This window comes from Botryllus schlosseri, chromosome 14 (assembly GCF_051294905.1).
Source record: "Botryllus schlosseri isolate E-star chromosome 14, Bs_hap1, whole genome shotgun sequence".
NCBI classification, from domain to species: Eukaryota; Metazoa; Chordata; class Ascidiacea; order Stolidobranchia; family Styelidae; genus Botryllus; species Botryllus schlosseri.
The window spans coordinates 13,371,261-13,393,862 of record NC_137249.1 but is presented as its reverse complement, the minus strand read 5'-3'; the positions used below and the strand labels follow the sequence as shown (position 1 = coordinate 13,393,862).

General features: G+C 42.8%; 4 protein-coding genes across 5 annotated transcripts; all 4 read left to right on the top strand.

The window, feature by feature from the left end:
* The first annotated feature begins 544 nt into the window (after positions 1-544).
* Positions 545-3,208, top strand: LOC145455511 (JNK1/MAPK8-associated membrane protein-like). The gene has a single exon (XM_080333491.1). It carries the CDS (start codon positions 1,535-1,537, stop codon positions 2,453-2,455), a length of 921 nt encoding a protein of 306 aa, XP_080189617.1. The 5' UTR covers positions 545-1,534; the 3' UTR covers positions 2,456-3,208.
* Positions 3,209-3,277: 69 nt separating this feature from the next.
* On the top strand, positions 3,278-5,103 carry LOC145455509 (uncharacterized). The gene has a single exon (XM_080333490.1). It carries the CDS (start codon positions 3,278-3,280, stop codon positions 4,859-4,861), a length of 1,584 nt encoding a protein of 527 aa, XP_080189616.1. The 3' UTR covers positions 4,862-5,103.
* A 9,686-nt stretch (positions 5,104-14,789) lies between these two features.
* Positions 14,790-17,596, top strand: LOC145455881 (SUMO-specific isopeptidase USPL1-like). Of its 2 annotated transcripts, none has more exons than XM_080333907.1 (2): positions 14,790-16,774; positions 16,856-17,596. In XM_080333907.1, the coding sequence occupies exons 1-2, from the start codon at positions 14,963-14,965 to the stop codon at positions 17,462-17,464; spliced, it is 2,421 nt and encodes an 806-aa protein (XP_080190033.1). In that variant the 5' UTR covers positions 14,790-14,962; the 3' UTR covers positions 17,465-17,596. The 2 variants fall into 2 exon arrangements, with proteins under 2 accessions (XP_080190033.1, XP_080190034.1); XM_080333908.1 differs by having other exon boundaries at positions 17,275-17,444.
* A 1,969-nt stretch (positions 17,597-19,565) lies between these two features.
* Positions 19,566-22,433, top strand: LOC145456469 (uncharacterized). The gene is made up of 2 exons (XM_080334585.1): positions 19,566-19,752; positions 19,894-22,433. The coding sequence occupies exon 2, from the start codon at positions 20,111-20,113 to the stop codon at positions 21,527-21,529; it is 1,419 nt and encodes a 472-aa protein (XP_080190711.1). The 5' UTR covers positions 19,566-19,752; positions 19,894-20,110; the 3' UTR covers positions 21,530-22,433.
* Positions 22,434-22,602: the final 169 nt, after the last annotated feature.

The window sequence follows — 22,602 nt, the reverse complement described above, 5'->3', positions numbered from 1 at the left end:
ATCACATTCGCTTCCTTTTCGCTCCTTCGTCTCGTCTCTCTCTCAAGGATCACAGATGAACTTTCGCCGCTTGGGATCTGCGTTCCAAATGTTGGAAGTAACCACTACCGGTAGCAGTATAGATTTTGCTTCCAAGGCCGCCTGTTCGATGCTAGTCCAGGTCGTCAGCTCACTCGAGCAAAGTGTCTCCTTCAGCCGCTTCAAACCATCGGGCAAAATGCAAATTCAACGAATTTAAAAATCGGCGACAAATATATACACAAGGCATGATAACTAGCGTGAACACACCGCAGACACACGGGTTCGAGTCCGGCCGAGGTCGACTTCAGAGTTCGATTCCTAAGTGCTGGAGGTTTACCTGCGAGATACCTGATTACTAAATAAACTTGAACACATCCCCAAAAACACTCCAGACTTGATACCTGAGCACCAGAACAACGTGGAAGAGTGATACCTACGTGATACCTGCGTGACCTGCGTGAGCTGCGTGAACTGCGTATATCCACAGGGCCCTGAGTGTGCTCCCACCCATACCGGTAATTTCTCATTCTCACAAGTGTCAGACTAACTGTCTGCCAGAGAATCATCACGGCTTCCATGATTGATTAATGAAAATGATTGAGATTCTATAACCGGGATGACTCCTTCTTGGTCTTGAATCTTTGTTTCTGTCAATATGTGAACACTGAACAATATAGGTCGGGTCGTCAAGCTGCTCCAAGTGCTCTGTGATGTCGGGACGAGCTATTATATGTGGTAATCATGAAATTCAAATGTAAATGCAAGGAAACATGAGTCATTGTGTGCTACTATTTAATTTTAGACTGGTTTATAGACTCAAACATACCTCAGCTCTCAGCACATGATTTATCCAATATATCATTGTCCAACCTGTGCAGATTAGAAGTCTGATACCGTAGACGCATATACTCTTGTCCTGAACGAATCTTCATCAAAATGAAGCTGACCAGCGTCAATAATGGAGCTGCCTTTGGAAAGATGGGAGCAAGAGTAAACAATCAAGTCCAATACACTCTTTCCGCATTCGAACAGAAACCATTCAAAGGATTTTTCTACAACGGTTTTTTCAACGTCATCAGACGCACAAGAGAGAAGTTTCTCTATTTCGCTGTTCCCGGCCTTGTCGCATATCAGATCTACCTTTGGGGCGAAGCAAATAACGCTGAGCTAAAGAGGAAGAATCCTAAAGACTATGAAAACGAACAATAAATTATATGGACATTGGAAAATTACTATAGACCTAAATTTCTTGTGTGTTTTCATCTGTTTATGGTGGGGAATTTTGCCGGCTTTTGGTTTATATGTTGTCATGTAAATTATTAACAATTTAATGTTGGTTATATACAAACTTGGACAGGTTTATTGGATTTAGCTCAGTGGCTGTATGGTTTTGCGAAATCTACTATCAACATGATGTATTTCTAATGTCGCCTGAAATATTTATATTTTTCCCAATCTAGCAACTTAGTTAATTTGATATAGAGTCGCTGTATGAAGCTATGGAGTGAAGCCAATGGTCAGCACAATGGGCTCGCAAACGGAACTTCCGTCATGCTTCGGGAGATACTGCGGATTTCAGCCAGATGAATCTGCCGCGGATCAGTGGGATTTAAGCAAATGTGGTGCATGCCCACGAGGTTTCCGAACAAACCAGACAAAGTATTGTGTTAAGTGTGAAGAACCTCTGGACGTTTACGAGTGGCAGTTTCTCTGTTTCATGGTGGCTCTGCCATGCATGATAAACTGGATATTTATACTGCGATACCGTACTGGCGGAAAGCTGCTGGCAACACAAATTCTGCTCTCTACGACTGAATGTGCATGCGCAACCATATTCGCGCTGTTATCTACAGAACCTATGGGTAGTTTATCAATGATATCTTGCGGAGTCCAACGACTGTCCGACTGGTATCCAATGTTTTACAACCCGCAATTGCAATATACAGAAACGGTGCATTGCACTCAAGAAGTTGTATATCCATTGCTGACCACTGTTTGCATCTACTATGCGTACTTGCTATCAGTTATGCTTTTGATAAGACCTATTGTGTTGAGCATGATTGGCCCATCCAAGCAGTGGCAAGATCCAATATATGCGGCTTTGTACTCTCTTCCGATATTAGTTGTGGCACAAGCGGTCTTTGGTGGCTTGATTTACTACGCGTTTCCTTACATTGCAATCATTGTATCTCTTATTGGCATGTCGATATATTTTGTCTGGACCGAAATATTTACTCTTAGTTCATTGAAGCAGAATATAGCTCGCAATATTTCAATAATTTTGTGGCACATTGCTGTGATTGGATTTGGTATTGTATCGCTTCAGAGTAATCTCTATTACCTTGTGCTTGTTGTAGTCCCTGTGCTGTTTTACTTCATGACAATCAAGTTCACAGATCCTTCAAGTATTGATAAGGAATTGACTTTTACTTAAATATAGTGTGATGCAATGCAAGGGTATTTTTTGTGTATCTACATCGTTGTGCTCCGCTATTGATTTCTCAATTGTTGGTAGGTCGAGCAATATTGTAACGGTGTTTGTCATGACAATGAGATTTCACCATTTAGCTGTAGTGAGTTCTGCTGTGAGCTAAATAGCGAGATAGTTGACTGTGACCTCTGGTCCAAAGAAAGATAATTTCGCATCCAAGATATTGCTATTTTATATCTATATTCTGCATACTAGGCTACTAAAGTACTAAATATAATTAATTGTAATTGATTGTCCTTTAATATTGTGGTGTGCTATTGGTTAAGATGAATAAGTGGTAATAAACAAATTTTCAGTAAACTTTTATGATACAGTATCCAGACTTTGGTAGGTTGTGGAATAGGTTTGTGCTTGGTGTGAGACTAGCTGCATCACTTTGAGAACACTGGCAGATTGTCAACTTCATCTCTAGAGATTACTGATTCAACCCATCATTTGAGCAGAATACGTTACGGTATTGCAGTAAAGTTGTTTGAAAAGTGTTAGCTTACAAAATTTAGTGATTCTGTCTTGGTAAATCCTAACACGATGCCTGAAATCATCCCCAATTTGCATTGCTTGTTTGCAACGCTGTTCTATGACTACAATGGTCAATGATTATCTTATAATCATTTCACTTTAAATGTATAAATTTCAGAGTGTGGAAGTTATTTGGAGATTTTTATATTTATCCTACATTTTTATTTGGTTTCCAGATCTATTATATATCTCTATATGAAATCTTGCAGTACGGTACGTGAGAGCCAGTCGCATCAATAGAGCATTATGGCCGATCTAGACGATGAGGACTCTTGGCTGTACGGAGATACAGACAAGAAATCTGAAACGGAAGAGCCTGCTGAAACACTGGATAGCATGGAACCAGAAAAGGAGACCGAACCAAAACAAGAGCCAGTAGAAGAGACTCCTAATGGCGAAACCAATGATGCCGATAGCAGTGAAAACAAAGAGAATGAGGAAACGGAGGTGAAAGAGGAGCCGAAAACAGCCGAAGATGATGAAGATTCAGACGATGATGTCCAGATCACGATAGGCGAAATCACAACCGGGTCCCAGCCCGCGTTTCCCCCTACAGGACTGCGAACATTTTACAGGAATCCGGTCCCTGTACCGCAAAAACCGGCTGTCGCAAAGGGTGTTGACATGGACGCGCCAGGCGACATCAACGGAAAGCCCGTTCTGGAAACGAACATAGATCTATTAGACGACAAACCGTGGCGGAAGCCAGGCGCCGACATATCAGATTACTTCAATTTTGGTTTCAACGAGGATAGTTGGAAGCAGTACTGTGACAAGCAGAAGAAGTTCCGCGGGCAAATGGATAGCATCACCATCGGTAACGTTACAGTCACAAAGCCCCTGCAAAATGGAATGGGCCTGTTCCCCACTCCGCCTTATGTGCCTATGCCTAAATTCGAGACCACGGTCAGGACCATAAGCACGCTACAGGTGAGTAGGCGTAAAGAGGAGGAGATGATGGGCCTGTTGAACAGTCAAAAGAGCGGGGCATCAACTTCAACACCGTCTGCTTCAATTTATCAAAGCCCAGCTGCATCGAAACCACCTCCAGTCGCAATGCCACGTCCTGGGGGTCAAATGTTCATCCCGAACATGAGACCACCTGTATCCGGGGCATTGCCGAGCGCCCCGCTTCCGTTTCCTCCCATAAACCCCAACCAGCCTCCGCCGGGGATGCCTATAGGTGTTCCACCCCCTGGATTTTTAATGCCAGGTGTACCACCCCCTGGCATTCCCCCACCTGGTATAGTTCCTCCGCCCGAGTACTTGCAATCCCCGATGGGGTATCCCCCAGGCGTACAACCCCCTAATCACACACTCTCTCCTTTTAATCAAGATGGAAACCCTCGATATAATGATGACAGAGACCGGCCCAGCCGTCCTTCGGATAACGAAGGCGAAAGGCAGAGTGAAGAGGACGGGAGATACAGGCGGGACAGAGGTGGCAGTTCAAGACGAGATTACGATCGGGACCGCTATCGGGACCGCCGAGACTACCGGGAAAGCCGAACGCGTGACAGAGACGAGAGCAGGACCAGGGATCGTGACCGGGACAGAGACAGGGAGAGAGAGAGAGACCGAGATCGGGACAGAGAGAGAGAGAGAGACAGGGACCATGATCGGGACCGTCGCGAGACCAGCAGCCATCGGAGATACAAAGACGAAGGGTCGCCGCGGCGGCGCTCAGTTCGCAGAAAACACGAAGACGAGGACAGGCACGCGTCCAAGCACAAGAAGGCGAAGAAACACAAGCACAAGGACCGTGAGTCGGACGCGGCCCCACCCGGCACTGACGAAGGTGGCGGCAGCGACGAGCAGAACAAGGGGTGAAATCAAGATGAGGGATATGTCCCGTTGTGTTCACCGGTTACTTGAGAGCGCGACCACAATCATACAGAGCGCCGAGTTGACGTGTGTCAGCTCTCAAGTCGATGCAAAGCTACTTTCATTCTAGCAGTGAGCTGTATGCTCGGGCCAAATGTTAATTTGTAAAGGAACAGCAAGCTCCGAGAAATATTGATAATTTGGTGTAATTGTCGCCTATGATGTTCAATAAACATTGTCCTTTGATATTTTGTGGTAAAAATCATTTTGGTTCATTCATCCATTCGTTTGTTAGCCTATTATATTCGTCATTTCCAAACATCACAAGATTGCGATAAAATGAAAAGATAGGAGGAAGTTGAAACGGCTGGGGTAAGTCTTTCGATCAAACGCCCATAAAGGCTGTGATGTTAGCGAAGGTACTTTATATTACCCAGTGGGCATCTGATATTCATTGGGGAATTATACAAACACTAGTGGCCCTGAACCTCAGCATAACTATGAATTCAATTCAATTTATTGCTAAAATCAGGGTTGTAACCAAGTCACAAGTCAACCTCACATTTTTGGTTTTGACTCATGTCAAGTAGAGTGATTTTCAATTCGCCACCGAGTCAAGTCCAAGTCAGCGAGAGAGAGTCGAGTCCAAGTCATTGTGTTGACTGCTCACAGTGCTCAGTCTTGTTATATCCACTTTTTGAAACTATCTTATTTGAAATCGAATGGGGTTCGCATTTATAATAGACTAAATTTCCTCACTTTTAGCAGTTTCTGGTGACACTTTCAAGTACCAATAGACGAAATCCCAATTGTGTGTTTACTTTACTGTTCTTCGAAATTACAATGAAATGTCGGTCTTGGCAGTCTGAGTCTCGAGTCATATGACTTGGTTCGAGTCTTGCGCAATGACTCGAGTCCAAGTAGATTGACTCGAGTCGAGTCATTTCCATATTTTGAGAAAATGACTCGGGTCGGGTAATTACAACCCTGCTAAAAATTTCATCATTTCAATACATTACAAGACTGTGATACAATGAAGGATATGGAGGTGTCGAAACGAATTGGAGTAGTCTTCGAAATCAAACACCCGCCTGGCCTAGGCGATGTAAAAAAAGGAGGTACAGGTGCACACTAAATGAAACGTAAAAGAAGATGATAAGGACAGACGTCATGTCTCGGATGGAGAGATCGATATGTCAGGTCGTGGTCCGGTAATCTAAAGGGCTAACTAGTATTGATTCAGTGGAAATTGTTTGTATTTCGACTTGACTCCACTGGACTGGACATGATCGATAACAGCCGGATAGCCGGCGAGATACTGTTTCGTCACTGAATGGTTATTTCAGCCGAGTTTATTGGCAATAGTTTTCATCCTTCCAAAAACACTACGACATTGCGATACAATGAATAGACAGAAGGTGCCGAGACGACGATTAAAATGAGGGGACATATTGTGTCGGAAAGCGAGGGCAATATATATGATCATGATCCAATAACTTCGAACTAACCTCGGACGAAGACTTATGCGCTTAAATCATTGAATTTTTCGGGGCAGACACCGTAATGGAACTGGTACATAAACCTGGCAATTTCTTGGCTAAATGCTTAGAAGTCACAGCGTACTTTTATAACACATTGAATAGCTCATCATGGGATTAATTTCGATATGCACACTAACTACACTTTCATTCTTTAGTACCAGTAACTATGACATTGTGCATGTGCTGTGCAACTTATTGGAGTATTTCATTGCGCAGGAATCCCGCAGGTTCCACGCCTGTGATTTGCAGTATGAGGAAGTGTGATTGCAGGGTTGTGATGACTCGCCGAGTCAGACTCGAGTCACGATTTTCTGATGACTCGACTTGACTCGAGTCATTTTCTCAAAGTACGGAAATGACTCGACTCGAGTCAATCTGTGTATTGACTCGACTTGAACTCGAGCCATTGCGCATGACTCGAGCCAAGTCATATGACTCGAGACGCAGACGGCAAAGACCGATATTTCATTGTAATTTCAAAGAATAGTAAAGTAACTACACTATTGGGATTTCTTCTATTGGTAGGCCTACTGGTACTTGAAAATGCGACCAGAAACTGCTAAAAGTGAGGAAAATTAGTATATAACAAATGCGAACCATTCGATATCACCAAACAGAGTTGTAAAAGTTGGGTTTAACAATACTTTAAAAAGATACTGAGCAGTCAACACAATGACTTGGACTCGAGTCGAGTCATAATACCATGACTCGGACTCGACCCTCTTTTCGCTGACTTGGACTCGGACTTGACTCGGTGGTGAATTGAAAATGACTCGACTTGACTCGAGCCAAAACTTAAAACTGAGATTGACTCGCTCGGTCGGACTTAGTCGGTGCCTTGTGACTTGGTTACAACCAGAGGTGGTCAAAGTAGTCAAGAAAGCTACTCAAGTAGAAGTAGAAGTAGCGACTAAAAAATCTACTCAAGTACGAGTAGAAATACTTCTTCCATGAGCAACTTAAAACTACTTGAAGTAGAAGTAGAATTGACTGACTTTAAAAGTACTCAAGTAAGTAAGTAGTTGTGAAAACGATCCTAATTCGTTCACATGGATTATAAAAAGGTACAAATTGAGCTATGCGAAAGGTAACGAGCTTGATACATATTGATGCATACCAGCAGGTATCCAATTTTCGATAGAAAAAGCATTCGTCCACATCATGGGATGAAAATGATAGTATTGATATGGAAATGCGATACTTATCCTCTGTTTACTCAAACAGCACGTTTTAGAAAATATCATGGTATTGCGCACTCCCCCATATTATAAGGCCTGTAGTTTAGTCCAAGAGCAACACGGAGATGTTGTGTTGGATGCGGTGTAAACACTTTGTGCGATTAGTAAACGTTAATAAAAAATATGGTGGACTGTAAAAATGTTATATTGTGTGGTTTTGTTTCTGGAAATTGCAGGCATTACTACACTTGTTTTTTACTTCAAGATGAACGTTATCCAGTCAAAAGAACTGATATTAATTAGAAATCAAAATATATGGTACTGGGAATTGCAAGAGAAATATAAATCTAAAAACGGAACATGTATTTAATGTCTATAGTCCAGAAAGTTTCGAAGGTTGGCATGCAAAAACAGCTTTAAAACTAAAAAAAAGTCAGAGTTCACTTTTCCAGATTAGGACACGCCATGGACAGCTAGATTACGGTATGATAAGTAAATGCTAGATTGCGAAACATCAGTTTCAAACGTTATGATAAGCCATATATACTGTGATGAAATATTTGATATCGCGAAGGGCGACAATGCGGTGTGAACAGAACCACGCCAACCCGCTACCTAAATTATATTCACCGATACTTTCGTGAAATCATACTGGATACTCCGCATTCACTGCGCGCGAGGCGCGACGAAAATTCTGGGCTTAACTCAACTTTTATGAAAATTAAATGTCGATACTCCGTGAAAACAGCCCCGAATTTTCTCAGGCTTTCTTATGATTGAAGGATTAAACTACTTCTACTTGACAAACTGAAAATAGCGAAAAGTAAGTAAGTAGATCACAAAATATTATGAAGTAGAAGTAGAAGTAGTGAAATTCAGATCTACTTGAGTAAGTACCAGAAGTAGAGAAAAACTACTTGAGTACTTCGAAAAAGTAGAAGTACTTCGTTACTGACCACCTCTGGTTACAACCCTGTGTGATTGTACAATGTACACGACTGCGGCAAACAATAGCATACTTTGCATGACATGCGGCGAAAAATGCCGTTGCTATTGTGGTGGAAGGTTAGCAGCCCCTACTGTACCAGATCTACGCACCGTCGCACAGCAAATGCATAGTATATTCTATAGAGAATTCCGATTTCTTGTAAATTAACCGAACCGAACCGAAAGAGTCTGCTTGACTTTACGCACGGGTTAAGTATAGCACAGCATGACCTACAATATGCAGGCTACGCTACTTCAGAACGCCTATCACCTAGATGTCATTCGCCGAACACTACAACAATGATTCCAAGACGCGTTTTCCCTGCACTTCAACAAAGTAATGTAGTGTACGAATATAAGTGCCACTGTGATTGTGGCCAGTACCGTAACTGCCGCACCCCAAACCCCCCAATCGGGGGGGGGGCGAGCTCGAAGGGGGCCCAAAATTATTTCGTGAATTAGCATAAATTAAAGTTTTTTTTATAATTTATGCAACTTTTTCAAAAATTTTTCGCGCTGCGCGCGATGTCAAGCTGCCAAACATCTTCAATATTTGTACTCTTCCTCCAAGAAAAAACACGCAAGATTTATAGAAATAGACATATCGGCGTTGGCCATTACCGCGCCACGACGCACCAAGACATATAACGATTTAGGACATATTACATGCGACTCCAAGAAGTGTACCAGAACGATCGGCAGCGCGAAAACTTTGGCGGAAAAGGACTGCCCTTACGCTGTCCGAAAACTTCGTTATATATACAAAATACATACAGGTTTAATTGTCAATAGGTGCCTCAATGACTGGCGCCAAATGTTTCAGTCTTGGCAATCTGAACCTCAGAAGACAAATACCATCCCGCAGGGAAAAATTATATGCCAGTGAAGAAATACCAATTTGAAATCGTCTGCGTCTTTTAGTTTAGTACGTTTGGGCTATTCGATATTTTTTGATATAGCAGACAGGAGGTCACGTCACGTCACATCATGTAACGAAGTCATACCAACGGGGCCGCCCGCCCGAAGATGTTTAATTATTATTTACGGGCCCTACAGTTTCCGGTAAATCTGATAACGTGAGCAGAGAGGACAAGAAATTGATAGCAATATATATGCAATTCCCGATCTTATTGGCCGCTTTTATCATGATTCATGAATTATCGAAAATTTTCGCGCTTAGCGCTGGCTCACTAGACAGTACGACTAATTTCGTGACAAAAGCTTACAACGTAATGGGGGAGGGGGCGGGTTATCACCCTATCGGAGCCAAAGACCCAATTTGGGGGGGGGGGCTGACGAAGTTCCTGCCAACGGGTGTACGCCCGATAATATTGATCGGTTCAATCATGAATTATATAAATTTTTCGCTCTTCGCGCGTCCAGGCGGGATTATCTGACTCACTAAACGGACAACCAATATAGATGACAAAGTAGCGGCAAAGATCGGATTGACAAAGGGGGTCTGGGGGGGCGAATCCCCCCAGAAGTTCGGTTTATCACCGTTTGGGGGGCCCAAGACCAACGTTTTTTTGGGGGGGAGGGGGGGCTGACGAAGTGCTGTTACGGCCCCGATTGTGGCTACGTGGGAAGAACGTCAAAACGTCTGCAGGAACGCATAAACCAACATGTCCCCAGATTTATCAGAACACGTGCATCACGCTCAGTGAAAAGCTCACGGGCAATTCCCTGCACAGACAACCGATGTTCCCACCACTACCTCTTCAAATCTCCTGAAATTTGGTACACGCACAGATGAGCTGATTCCAAACAGGATGAACTTTATTTCATGAAAATTGGACTTTGGGGTCAAAAGTTACGTCACTTTGAAAATTGACAATTTTCTGCTCATTTCGGATCTGCACTTTCAGGTTTTATCAATGCAGTATTCAAGAAGGTGTAGCTAGATGTTAGAGGACAGTTGAGATACGGCATTTGGATTTATTTGAAGCTTGTCTGATCGTCTATATTTTCAAGTGAAATTTAATGCCCTGTAGGTTAGGGTCAAAGGTTAAATTGAGGGGGAATTTGGTCAATGGTCTAAAATCAGTCAGGCGTTACACGATTTAGACTGCGGATTGCTCAAAAACATATTAAAATATTTTGGAAAATAGGATCTTAAATGAAAGTTTGCTTCAAGGAGACTTCGTTCATAGCTGTTTGATTTTGGTTTTTAGACCGTAAAGTGATGAAATTGCAGTTTCAAGAGCACACTTCATTTGCACATGGAAATGCAGTAGTAGAAGGGTGTGTTCGGACATCTATTCTGGGGTGCGTGTGGACATCATGTCTTGGGTGTGTTCCGACATCATGTCTTGGGTCTGTTAGGACTGTGTTGCCATTCGAACATCGTGTCTGGGGTGAGTTCGGACTGTTTTGTCCCTCGGACATCGTGTATGAGGGGGGTGTTCAGACACCATGCCTGGCGTGTGTTAGGACTGTGCTGTCACTCTGACATAGTATCTGGGATATGTTTGTGTTGCGCCAGACATGACTCAGACCTGATATCTGCGCACTAATTTTATCCGGACATGCTCCGGAGCTGATACCTGCCCACTAAATACCCCCAGGCATGGTCCGAACCGGATATATGCGCGCTTAATGGACACAGATATGCGTCAGACGTGATACCCACGTCCTAAACGACGCGTTTTTGCTGATATCTGCGATAGCTGGCTATATCCACAGTAGTGGTAGCTGAGTATATCCACATTCACAGTAGAGATAGCTGAGTACATCCTAAGCTATCACTACTGTGGTTATACTCAGTTATCACTGCTGTAGATATACCCAGCTAACGCAGATATCAGCAAAAACCGCAAATATAGAGGTCATATATAGGCCAAATGTCGTTTAGGACGTGGGTATCACGTCTGACGCATGTATGTGTCCATTAAGCCCGCAGATATCAGGTCCGGACTATGCCTGGGGGTATTTGGTGCGCAGGTATCAGCTACGACACATGTCCAGATTAAAATAGTGGGCAGATATCAGGTCTGAGGCATGTTTGGCGTATCACAAACATATCCCAGACACGATGTCCGAGTAGCAAACACAGTCCGGACGCACCCCAGGCATGATGTCCGAACACCTCCCAGACATGATGTCCGAATGACAACACAGTCCGAGCTCACCCCAGATATTATGTCTCGGGTCTGTTCTGACTGTTTTGCAACGCGGACATCGTATCTGGGGTGAGCTCGGACTGTGTTGTCATTCGGACATCGTGTCTGGAAGGTGTTTGGACATCATGCCTGGGGTGTGTCCGGACTTTGTTTGCTACTCGGACATCGTGTCTGGGATATGTTTGTGATACGCCAAACATGCCCCAGACCTGATATCTGCTCACTATTTTAATCTGGACATGCGTCGTAGCTGATACCTGCGCACCAAATACACCCAGGCATAGTCCGGACCTGATATCTGCGGGCTTAGTGGACACATACATGCGTCAGACGTGATACCCACGTACTAAACGACATTTGGCCTATATATGACCTCTATATTTGCGGTTTTGCTGATATCTGCGTTAGCTGGGTATATCTACAGCAGTGATAGCTGAGTATAACCACAGTAGTGATAGCTTAGGATGTACTCAGCTATCTCTACTGTGAATGTGGATATACTCAGCTACCACTACTGTGGATATAGCCAGCTATCGCAGATATCAGCAAAAACGCGTCGTTTAGGACGTGGGTATCACGTCTGACGCATATCTGTGTCCATTAAGCGCGCATATATCCGGTTCGGACCATGCCTGGGGGTATTTAGTGGGCAGGTATCAGCTCCGGAGCATGTCCGGATAAAATTAGTGCGCAGATATCAGGTCTGAGTCATGTCTGGCGCAACACAAACATATCCCAGATACTATGTCAGAGTGACAGCACAGCCCTAACACACGCCAGGCATGGTGTCTGAACACCCCCCTCATACACGATGTCCGAGGGACAAAACAGTCCGAACTCACCCCAGACACGATGTTCGAATGGCAACACAGTGCTAACAGACCCAAGACATGATGTCGGAACACACCCGAGACATGATGTCCACACGCACCCCAGAATAGATGTCCGAACACACCCTACTACTACTGCATTTCCATGTGCAAATGAAGTGTGCTCTTGAAACTGCAATTTCATCACTTTACGGTCAAAAAAACAAAATCAAACAGCTATGAACGAAGTCTCCTTGAAGCAAACTTTCATTTAAGATCCTATTTTCCAAAATATTTTAATATGTTTTTGAGCAATCCGCAGTCTAAATCGTGTAACGCCTGACTGATTTTAGACCATTGACCAAATTCCCCCTCAATTTAACCTTTGACCCTAACCTACAGGGCATTAAATTTCACTTGAAAATATAGACGATCAGACAAGCTTCAAATAAATCCAAATGCCGTATCTCAACTGTCGTCTAACATCTAGCTACACCTTCTTGAATATTGCATTGATAAAACCTGAAAGTGCAGACCCGAAATGAGCAGAAAATTGTCAATTTTCAAAGTGACCTAACTTTTGACCCCAAAGTCCAATTTTCATGAAATAAAGTTCATCTTGTTTGGAATTAGCTCATCTGTGCGTGTACCAAATTTCAAAAGATTTGAAGAGGTAGTGGTGGGAACATCGGTTGTCTGTGCAGGGAATTGCCCTCACCCTTAACTCATCCGCTTAAGATTGATGCTGATCGATCAAAGGCCATTAATTCTGCCATCGGAAAACATCTGTTAGATAATCCGATTTGTGCGAATAATTATCGAGACGACCGATTTCGAATCTTTGGGCGGGGCCGCTCACAATTCCATTTGTGTGCCTTGGAGTCGACTTTTATCAAAATACACAAACCAAAACTCTGTCAACAAAAGGAGTTCGTGTACCACCTAAAAATAGTACATTGAACGCTCTCTCATTCGAAATTTCATGCTGGTGACGTCATATTTTGTGATACGATTGTTGATATACGATGTTCTTTCCAATTCTCTACCAGCAGTTACTGACGATTACCACTGACGAGTCTGGTGACGTCATATTTTGTGATACGATTGTTGATATACAATGTTCTTTCCAATTCTCTACTAGTTGCTGACGATTACCCCTGACGAGTGTCAGCCGAAAATATTCGGGTTCATTTCAATATGAATTGAATATACTATTCGAACAATGATTCCATACATTTTTGATCAAAATAATGTCCGAATAAAAATGTACAATTAATACTGCATATTTAATACTGTATTACCATAGCCTTTAACAGTCACATTCGATAGTATTACAATAGCAATTCACAACGTAGCTACGTTGTAAATTGCTATGGTATTACTATAGAATGTAAACGTGGAATGGCAGCGACCGATTTTGCAGCTTCGTTCCGCTTCGCTGAAGCTTTACTCAGACTTATATTACGGCAGCTACTGTAGAATTTCCGGCAATCCAAAAGTTGTCTTCCAGGGCTCAGAATTTACTGAATTCGGTCTTGATCGAAAGCTACTGTCGCACTGATTTCGAAATTATCAATCAAAATATGGTGAAGCACCGTACTGAGATGAAAAACCACCCTCAACATCTAAAATCTGTATTGTTCAGAACAATCGGATGACCGCAAAACAATGACCATAACAATGACCCATTGCGGCTCTTCGATTGTTCGGACAATGCCGATAATTCAGACTTGGAGGGCGAATTCTAAGCGGTTCAGTGCCTGATCATATTTTTATTTACATTTTCGGAATCAGTGCGACAGTAGCTTTCGATCAAGATCAGATTTAGTAAATTCTGAGCTCTGGAAGACAACTTTTGGATTGCCAGAAATCCTGCAGTAGCTGCCGTAAAATAAGTCTGAGTAAAGCTTCAGCGAAGCGGAACGAAGCTGCAAAATCGGTCGCTGCCATTCCACGTTTACATTCTATAGTATTACTGTAATACTGCATTTTTACAATCCCGCTCGTGACATCTACAGCTAGAAATATTGCCGCAAGATGGGGATCTCGTTCGCACGTGACATTTTTATGTTCGACAAGAATTTCCGTTCATTGTGAAAATTGTTCCTATCGTACGAAATTCCTATCTCAAGCACTTGTAAATATTATTCATTATTCCCTATAGAGCAAATCGTTTGCTCGGTAAGCTCACCAATCACTGTAAAACCATTCAATATCACCGTTCGGTCTCTTTTTCTCTCACATACAAACTATTTTCGGCGGACCCGGACGTAATGCGAGCGCAACTGAACGTTCATGCTTTCGCGCGAACGCAAGCGCTGAATGGAATTATAGAGATAGTGGAATGTTCGTAATTGCCGAGTTCGTCGGGACTTGTTCAGAATGAATATCAGGATACGTGTGGCAAGTGCGACTCCTATTCGAAGCGACAAAGTGCACTGGCGATAAAGTCTTGATATTGAGAGCAACGATGCATCTACCGAAAGAGAATGAGCGAGAACCGCTGTCGCCTGTTGGCCCTCCTGTTCCTGACCTTGATCTTGATTTCCTTCTTGAAAGTATAGAAGAACCTACAGCGGCTATGAAAAAAGACAGAAGGGAATGTCCAGAATGTAGACTTAAAGGAAGAATATCTTACATTGATTTGTATCAAATGAATTTCCACGAAGCAATGTATTTGTGTCCAGATAAAAAATGCTCGTACCCAGCAATGGAAAATGGTTTAGTTGAAGATTTCATCATTAAACGAGGAGTCTCCGCGATGGTTCCTACCGAAGTGGAGCATGCTGATCATCGCGATAAACTCGACAGTTTCTCGGACATTTTGAATGACATTGAGAGAGGTCTCATGAGCAACCCCACAGATTACGACAGTGTCATCGATGACATTTTCAAATCGAATCTCATAGAAACACATGATCAAACTGCTGCCAGTATACCCGATGATCTTCTTGGACTATCTGAGATCAGCGTCATTTCCGAAGACAACTTGGGTAGAAGACAGAACACTGTTGATGAGACTGTTCCAGTTGACCCAAGCCTGTCATCTTTTGATATGAATGCAGATTTCGAGTCGGATATGCCGATGGATGTCTGCTCACCTGCCTTGTCAAATATTGGAGCAGATGGCATTCAGAACCAGCATGACATTGATTCTGCGGTTCAAGATATTCAAACTTGTGCTGATATCCCAGTGGAACCTCAACCAACCACGTTCCATTCTAAAGATGTAAATCTCGAAACTGAAACATTTAATGAGTCTTACCTGGTGTTACCAACCATTCGTTTATCGTCTTCAATGCTTCAATGGGTCAATGACAGAAACTCCTGCTGGCTCGACTCAATCCTACAAATAGCGGTATGTAGTAAGAACATACGATCTGCTATTAGAATATTCAACACTTCTCTGGACAATATGTGGGCCAAACTGATCAATACTTACGATGAGACTCAAAGCCGTGTCGTTGAACTTTCATCGCGTTCCTCATACTCTGCCAACCTCGATAGTTTAATGGCGAGACTTGGCGGTATAAGGCAAGCTTTTTTTACCAAACTGAAGGAAAAAAACACGCATCTAGGATACGGAAAATTTCAGTCCCTGGTCGAAATTCTTCCACTATCGCTGAAACTTGACTCAAAGTTGGAGAATGTTTTTAAAGCAAAGATTTTGTGGCATTTCCAGTGCGGCAGTTGCCTGTGTCATCGTGTGAGACGATCAGACAAGACCATCATTACCATGCCGAATACTATGGGTCATTTTCATCCTCTCAACGCGCAATTTAATAGACGTTGTTATCAATGCAAATCGGAATGTGCGTCGACTTCAATAAGGCTGGAAGAACTTCCCCCTTGTATTGTTTTTCATTTTCAAAAGGGTTTGCCGCACTCAAATCTCCGTCTTCTCGATTTCGCGTTTCGGGGACATTTATACTGCGTTGTCGCTGTGGTTCAGTACATCGTTACTGGTGCCAAACATTTTGTGACGTGGATACGCGATATAAAAAGTGATAGATGGTTAAAATGCGACGATCTTGGTGAACCCATTTGTGAATGGACTCTATACCAACCTGTAATCACCCCGTCACAAATTCATATGGTCTTCTGGGAAAGACAGTATCACTGTGACGTTGGAGATATGTCTGAGAATGACCTGGATACTATCACAAATATGGAAGTTGTGGAGTTATCGAAGAAAATACCCGATAAAGATATTTTTTCTCCCGAGGAAGACACCATTGTGATCGATGAAGAGGATGGTGGGTCTAATGTCTCGGCAGAAAAGGTAGGTTTCAAAAGCCTTGATTTTCATAATGACGTAAAGCATGATGTATCACAGCCGTGGACTAACACCGTGCATTCTCAGAGTCAAGTCTTTGAATCAAGCCGGAGAGAAGTAGATATGCAACATGCATGTGGACTTGACATGGGTGAAGGCTCCGATCAAATGTGCATGATGGGACAGAATATGAGAGTAGAAGCGACAATTGCACGTGACTATGGACGGACTGTGGACTTCATTAGAGACATATCAGTGGAAGAGTCTTCCAGTGGTGCCAACCATTATCAAATACATTCTTCGAATACTTTTCCTGTTTTGGTAGACAATGATCAATCTCGTAATTTGGCTAAGGTAGAAACCAATGGGTCAACACATACCCAAAATGTAAAGAGAAATGTTGCGACTCGCCGAATTCGTCGCCATTTCAAATTATCCGGCTATTCTAAGCGAACCCACTCATCTAATAGATACACGCCAATGCGAGCTTCTCGATCTTGTTCCAGCATAAAGATGCCGGACAGTGCATGTGACACTGCCTCCGAAATGTCATGCAACAGTAAAGGAGATTCATCTGAGACTCGGTCTGAGATCTCGGATGTGTCAGACATCCTGTCTGAGTCTGACCTGCATGGTTGCAGACGAAACCTTGCTTCGTCCATCATTCAAAGAGATTTATTTGGTGTTCTGCCGTGATGGTTTGGTGATTTGGTGTTCATTATGTTTGTCATCTATTATTTTTAATGTCAATTTTTCATTTCTGTATCATTATCACGAATGGTTGAGAGTTCTTGTCTTTTAAATTCTAAATACACTTGATAAAGCTGACCGACGGAAATTGCTTCCTAATGCCTGCAGGAACAAAGTGACTGATAATGTTCTGGTTTGCTTTATGTATATTTTTATCAGTTGAAAAGATCAGATCCACCTTGGTCTGTTATATGCAAATTAGAGTCGTGCACATTGCACAGTATGTGCTCTAAATGAGAAGTACAGAAGGTTATGATAAGGACAAGAGATGAAAATGAGGTGCTATGTGAGTGTGACGGGTAGACATAGTCGGATCGTGGCCCCAGAATCTCGAGTGTCATTCATTAGGTGTGAAAATTAGCGCGTGTACGGGGTCTGAGACATGGAGGAGCATATCAGGACGGTGGATTCGTCATCAGAGTGACTGGTATAGCAGCCAGCTCAGTTATACTGAGCAGGTGTGGTGCATTGTCAATTGTCATTAGCGTCTGCTGCTGGTGTAGGACTTGTCTCCAATTTGATTAGAATTACAGCGACAAAGTTTCCTCTGAATTAGGGTAGAATTAGAATTATAGCTACACAGTTATCTCCAAATTATATTAAAATTCGAATTATAGCTACCGGTACACAGTTTTTTCAAATTAGATTAGAATTAGAATTAGAATTACTGAATTCGCTAAAACTTGGACATTGAATCAAGTCCCGTTACTATCAAATCATTGGCCATTCTTAGATGAGTAATGAGTATGTCTGCACACCGTACAGCTAGCTTGGCTCGTTTTGCACTTATACAGTTTACATGCAGCATTTACGTACTGTTACCATGCGTCCTCCTTTTTCAAGAAATGTCCTCTCTTCGCCCAAATGTACTCCTTTTGAACAATATGTGTACTGATAATAGTAAAATTTATTGTAATGACAAGTAATCTGTAAACTATATCGACTGATCAATGCGACTTTCACGCTAGATGGCGCCCGTCAAGAGCACGAAAAATAAATTAAATTTCCTTTTCGTAGAATGTTGGACTTGGATTGCAGTTTGCAGGTTATTGACTATGTGGTGGTCCAGAGGCAGCTAGCTTCGTAGACATTGCTCCGCTGCGATTATTGGACTATTTTCAGATTTCCCTCAAGTAGAGTAGTCTTCTTGATCCGGGTAGTCAGTTGCGATCATCCGTTTCGTCTGCTGCAATTCTGAAGTTTGGTCGCCTCTCGCCTGACGCCTATACCCAATCGTTAGCTAAGCTTCCCCCTGAGGATTTATATGGTAGGCTATACTTCAATGGCATTATGTTTACCTCGACTCCTCGAGCTTCACTTACCCACACCCTAGGCTGTGACGTTCTTGGCAGACGTAAGCTATGATAGAGTAACCCTAAAAAGAGGGAAAGCAGCAATTTGCCAGACAGGAATCGGTGGTGGTTTTCGACAAGATGTTGTGCGTGACTCACGGATTTCTCACCTGATTGGAAAATTTCATCCGCGTGACCGTCGGAAACATTTTTCGCTGATTTGATACTGAATTACTTATTAAACGACACAATGTGCTAAAATAGACCTAACACCGGACTAGGGTTACGCCATATATTCGCTGTTGCGCAAATGCCACACTTTCTTGCGTTCATTGTAAAACGCAAGCGCCTTATTCTGGATCTGGACTCTGGTATGACTTTGTGACGTCAGAATAATTCATTAGTCGTCGTGATCCGATGTAAATGCTTGCTTGACGTTGCACGTGCCGTTGCCACCGATTCCACTCTGGGCAATTTGTAACATTACTTCTGACATTATGAGACTTGCTGTTGCCATTGGAAAGCAGCAACAAAATTGTTCTTTTTGTGTACTGGACTAGAGGCTCGAGGAGGGCTGAGCTGAATCAATGACTGACCAAGTGCATGACCAATCTTTTGAATATCCACTTTGTTGTCGTTGTCATTATTTGTATTTATATATATTTCTGTGCAACCGAATGTAAATTATCTCTCTTTCTCTCATGTGATATGATTGGAATCAGTTTGATCGAATCAAATTACTTCTTTAAAATACAATATCGAATGAATAGACTTGAATCAACAAGAATATTAATGTCAATAATGATGTGCAATCGAGAACTGAACTGTTTCTCCCTGCCATGGTAAATCTAGCACCTATATGGATCGTGTGTGGTGCAATAATGGGAAAGATGCAATTGTCATGAACCAACATATCTTTGCTTACGAGTTCTTTATCAGCCTGTATGGAATCGGTGTCCTGTGCTCACGCTATGTTCTATTTTTTATTATTTTTTATGAAATTAATTTAACTTGGAAAATCATCGCTGCTCACCTGGTATATCAGGCAAAACGGCCAGCGATTCCGGTCAGGTTTATCAGAAGCTACTATAGGCCTATATTTTACTCTAATATTGACTGAATTCAATTTATCTAGCTGAAATGCAAGGAGGTTTGATCGTCTTTCATTGTTATCATTCTGTGATCGTTCATGAAGATGAAGTCACTACGAGAAAACTATAAAATGAGTATCAAAGTATTATTTATTGTTCATGTTCAGCATCTCAAATGATAATTAGCATAAGGCCGGCGGTTGCTTATCATGGATGGACCACCACCACAAGAACTTTCATGCAAAGCCTGTTACTTTACGACGTCTCGTCTACTCGATTTTATGAATCACGTCAGAAAAGCGCATTACGAACGTCACGCTTCGAAAACAGATCATCGCCAAGAGAAAGATCTGTTGAACTCAAAATCTGAACCTGACGCGCATGAAAGTGGAACTATGGCGCAAGCAGCAGAGTTGAAAAGAACATTACCGTCGTTCGATGATACGCCTGTCGAAGACACTGTTGATATCAATAAAGCAGCTGGCATCTCTGGCATAGCATCATCCCACGATAATACACAGATGTCAAATTCCAATTCAGACACGCCCAGTATTGCAAAACGGGATAATGTTTTAAACCAGTCCTCGAAAGACGACTCTCGTCTTAAAAATCGGGGTCAGCATGCGATTAAACATGAAAAGGACGATGCAGATCGTGGATTTTATACAATCGATACCGACTCAGACAACAGAGATGAGTGTCGTAAAGCAAACCAGACAAACCACGAAGGGTCAGTTCCTCGTGATTTGCACGAAAAGTCTTTTGTCAAAATCGAAATGGACACAGCAGCCATTCCCGATCGAGTCTCTTTAAATCCTAATACGTCGACAGCTGCGCCACCTTTTCCCAGTAAAAAAGTCGATAATGCACCAAAAACTTTGAAAATTAGGTACGGTCTTGAACAAAATCCTGGCGTGTCGCTATTTCGTGCTCCAACCCCAAACCAAACTTTTTATCCAAACACCGACAGCGCTGCACACACTATACGATCGGACATTGATTCAGCACAAAGCCGATTTGTAACTCCGCCGCCGTTAACTCCCGAGCCTCCCGGGTATTTCCTGCACAATAAAACTAACGTCCCTCCTTTTTTAAATACGAGCGGCATCGGCGATAAACCGTACCCTATGTGCTATGACGACCGACCATTTCAGCCGTTCGCGCAAGGTGCTGAAAAACAGGTCTTTTCCAACGCCCCGCATAGATACCCGGCCGGTACCACCAACGCAGTCCCGCAGCAGAGTTACGCTTACGGCCGCGACATGACTTTCTCGAAGGGGGCATCGTTGTTTGATTCATCGGGCGGATTTTTACCGAGCTTCCACGCGTTGATGTGCGCAGGTTTCGTCACCATGCCGCAGACGCAAGTGCTGCAATCCGTCAAATGCGACAGGAACAAATGGGAGTACATACAGCAGACGCTGCATAACGCCTTCCGGAAATTTCCGTACCTGACCGCGCCAGAGGTTCAGATCCTTTCGAATCTGACGGAGCTCACCTGCCAGCAGGTCAAGACCTTGTTTGTCGTGGCGAGACTGCAACACGGCATCAGTTGGGACCAAGAGGAGATACAGAACGCCAGGAATTACTTGAGGATTCCGAGAAATCGCTTTTCCGGAGAGGGCTGATCGGGAAATGGAAACGGCGTCTGGATTTTTAACTCTCGTTACAAGGGCTGGGTACTCAGATCCGAATTGAGTATTAATTGTAATGACTTGGGTTGAGTCGCGAGAAATTACCTAGAGAAATATAGTTTCGATACTGTGAGCCTTGAAACCTCGATTGATTGTATCGCAGCACCCAAAATATGTAGTAAAAATCTATACGAAATGACATCTGTGCGATGTCCTGATCAACCCACGGATTGTCACTAAGTGCAACAGGACACAAGTGTGGTCGAAGAACACCAAGTCATCTTTATTGTGGTGTAGTTAGCAATATTTTGTTTGTGGTCATAGACAAGGTACATACCCTATATAAACTTAACACATATCCATAGATAATGAGTTTCACTCGTATGCTCGGCTCGATGCCTTATACTCAATTCGGATCAAACCACTCGGGTGCTCAGTTTTGCCCAGCTCAAGTAGTCAATACCAGTGTTGGGATGACTCGAGTCATGACTTGACTCGAGTCAGACTCGAGTCACCTTTTTCGTATGACTTGACTTGACTCGAGTCACTTTGCTAAAATGACTTGACTTGACTTGACTCGGCGTATCAAAAATGTGGATTGACTCGTGACTCGGAGCAAAATTCACGAGTCAATTTCAAGTCATCAGGTAATCGGTGTCGATAAAAATCCCTGTATCTTGCATATGGTCGGACTGTTCGCTAAATGCTGGTGTAACCCGTGAGAGTGACCAATCTTTCAGTGATTGTGCGCTTTACTGAACCTCCATTGTTCTCGCACACATAAATTGACTGCAAACGGAGTGATCGAAACTTACAGATTACGTTGTCGTAAACTAATACAGTAAAGTAATTTAATAGCAAAATGTCTATTTCTTTTCTCTGTTCTTTCCTGAACTAAAGCTCTTGTTTTATTGAAATTGAATTCAAATACAGAGTATAGGCTATATAGTCCTCAACCATTAGCGTAGGCTTGAATTGTATCATATCAATTTATAAATGGATAAGTATTGCATCTTGTCAATTCGTTTCTCTATTCTCTATTTTGGCTGGTAACTATAAACTGAGGC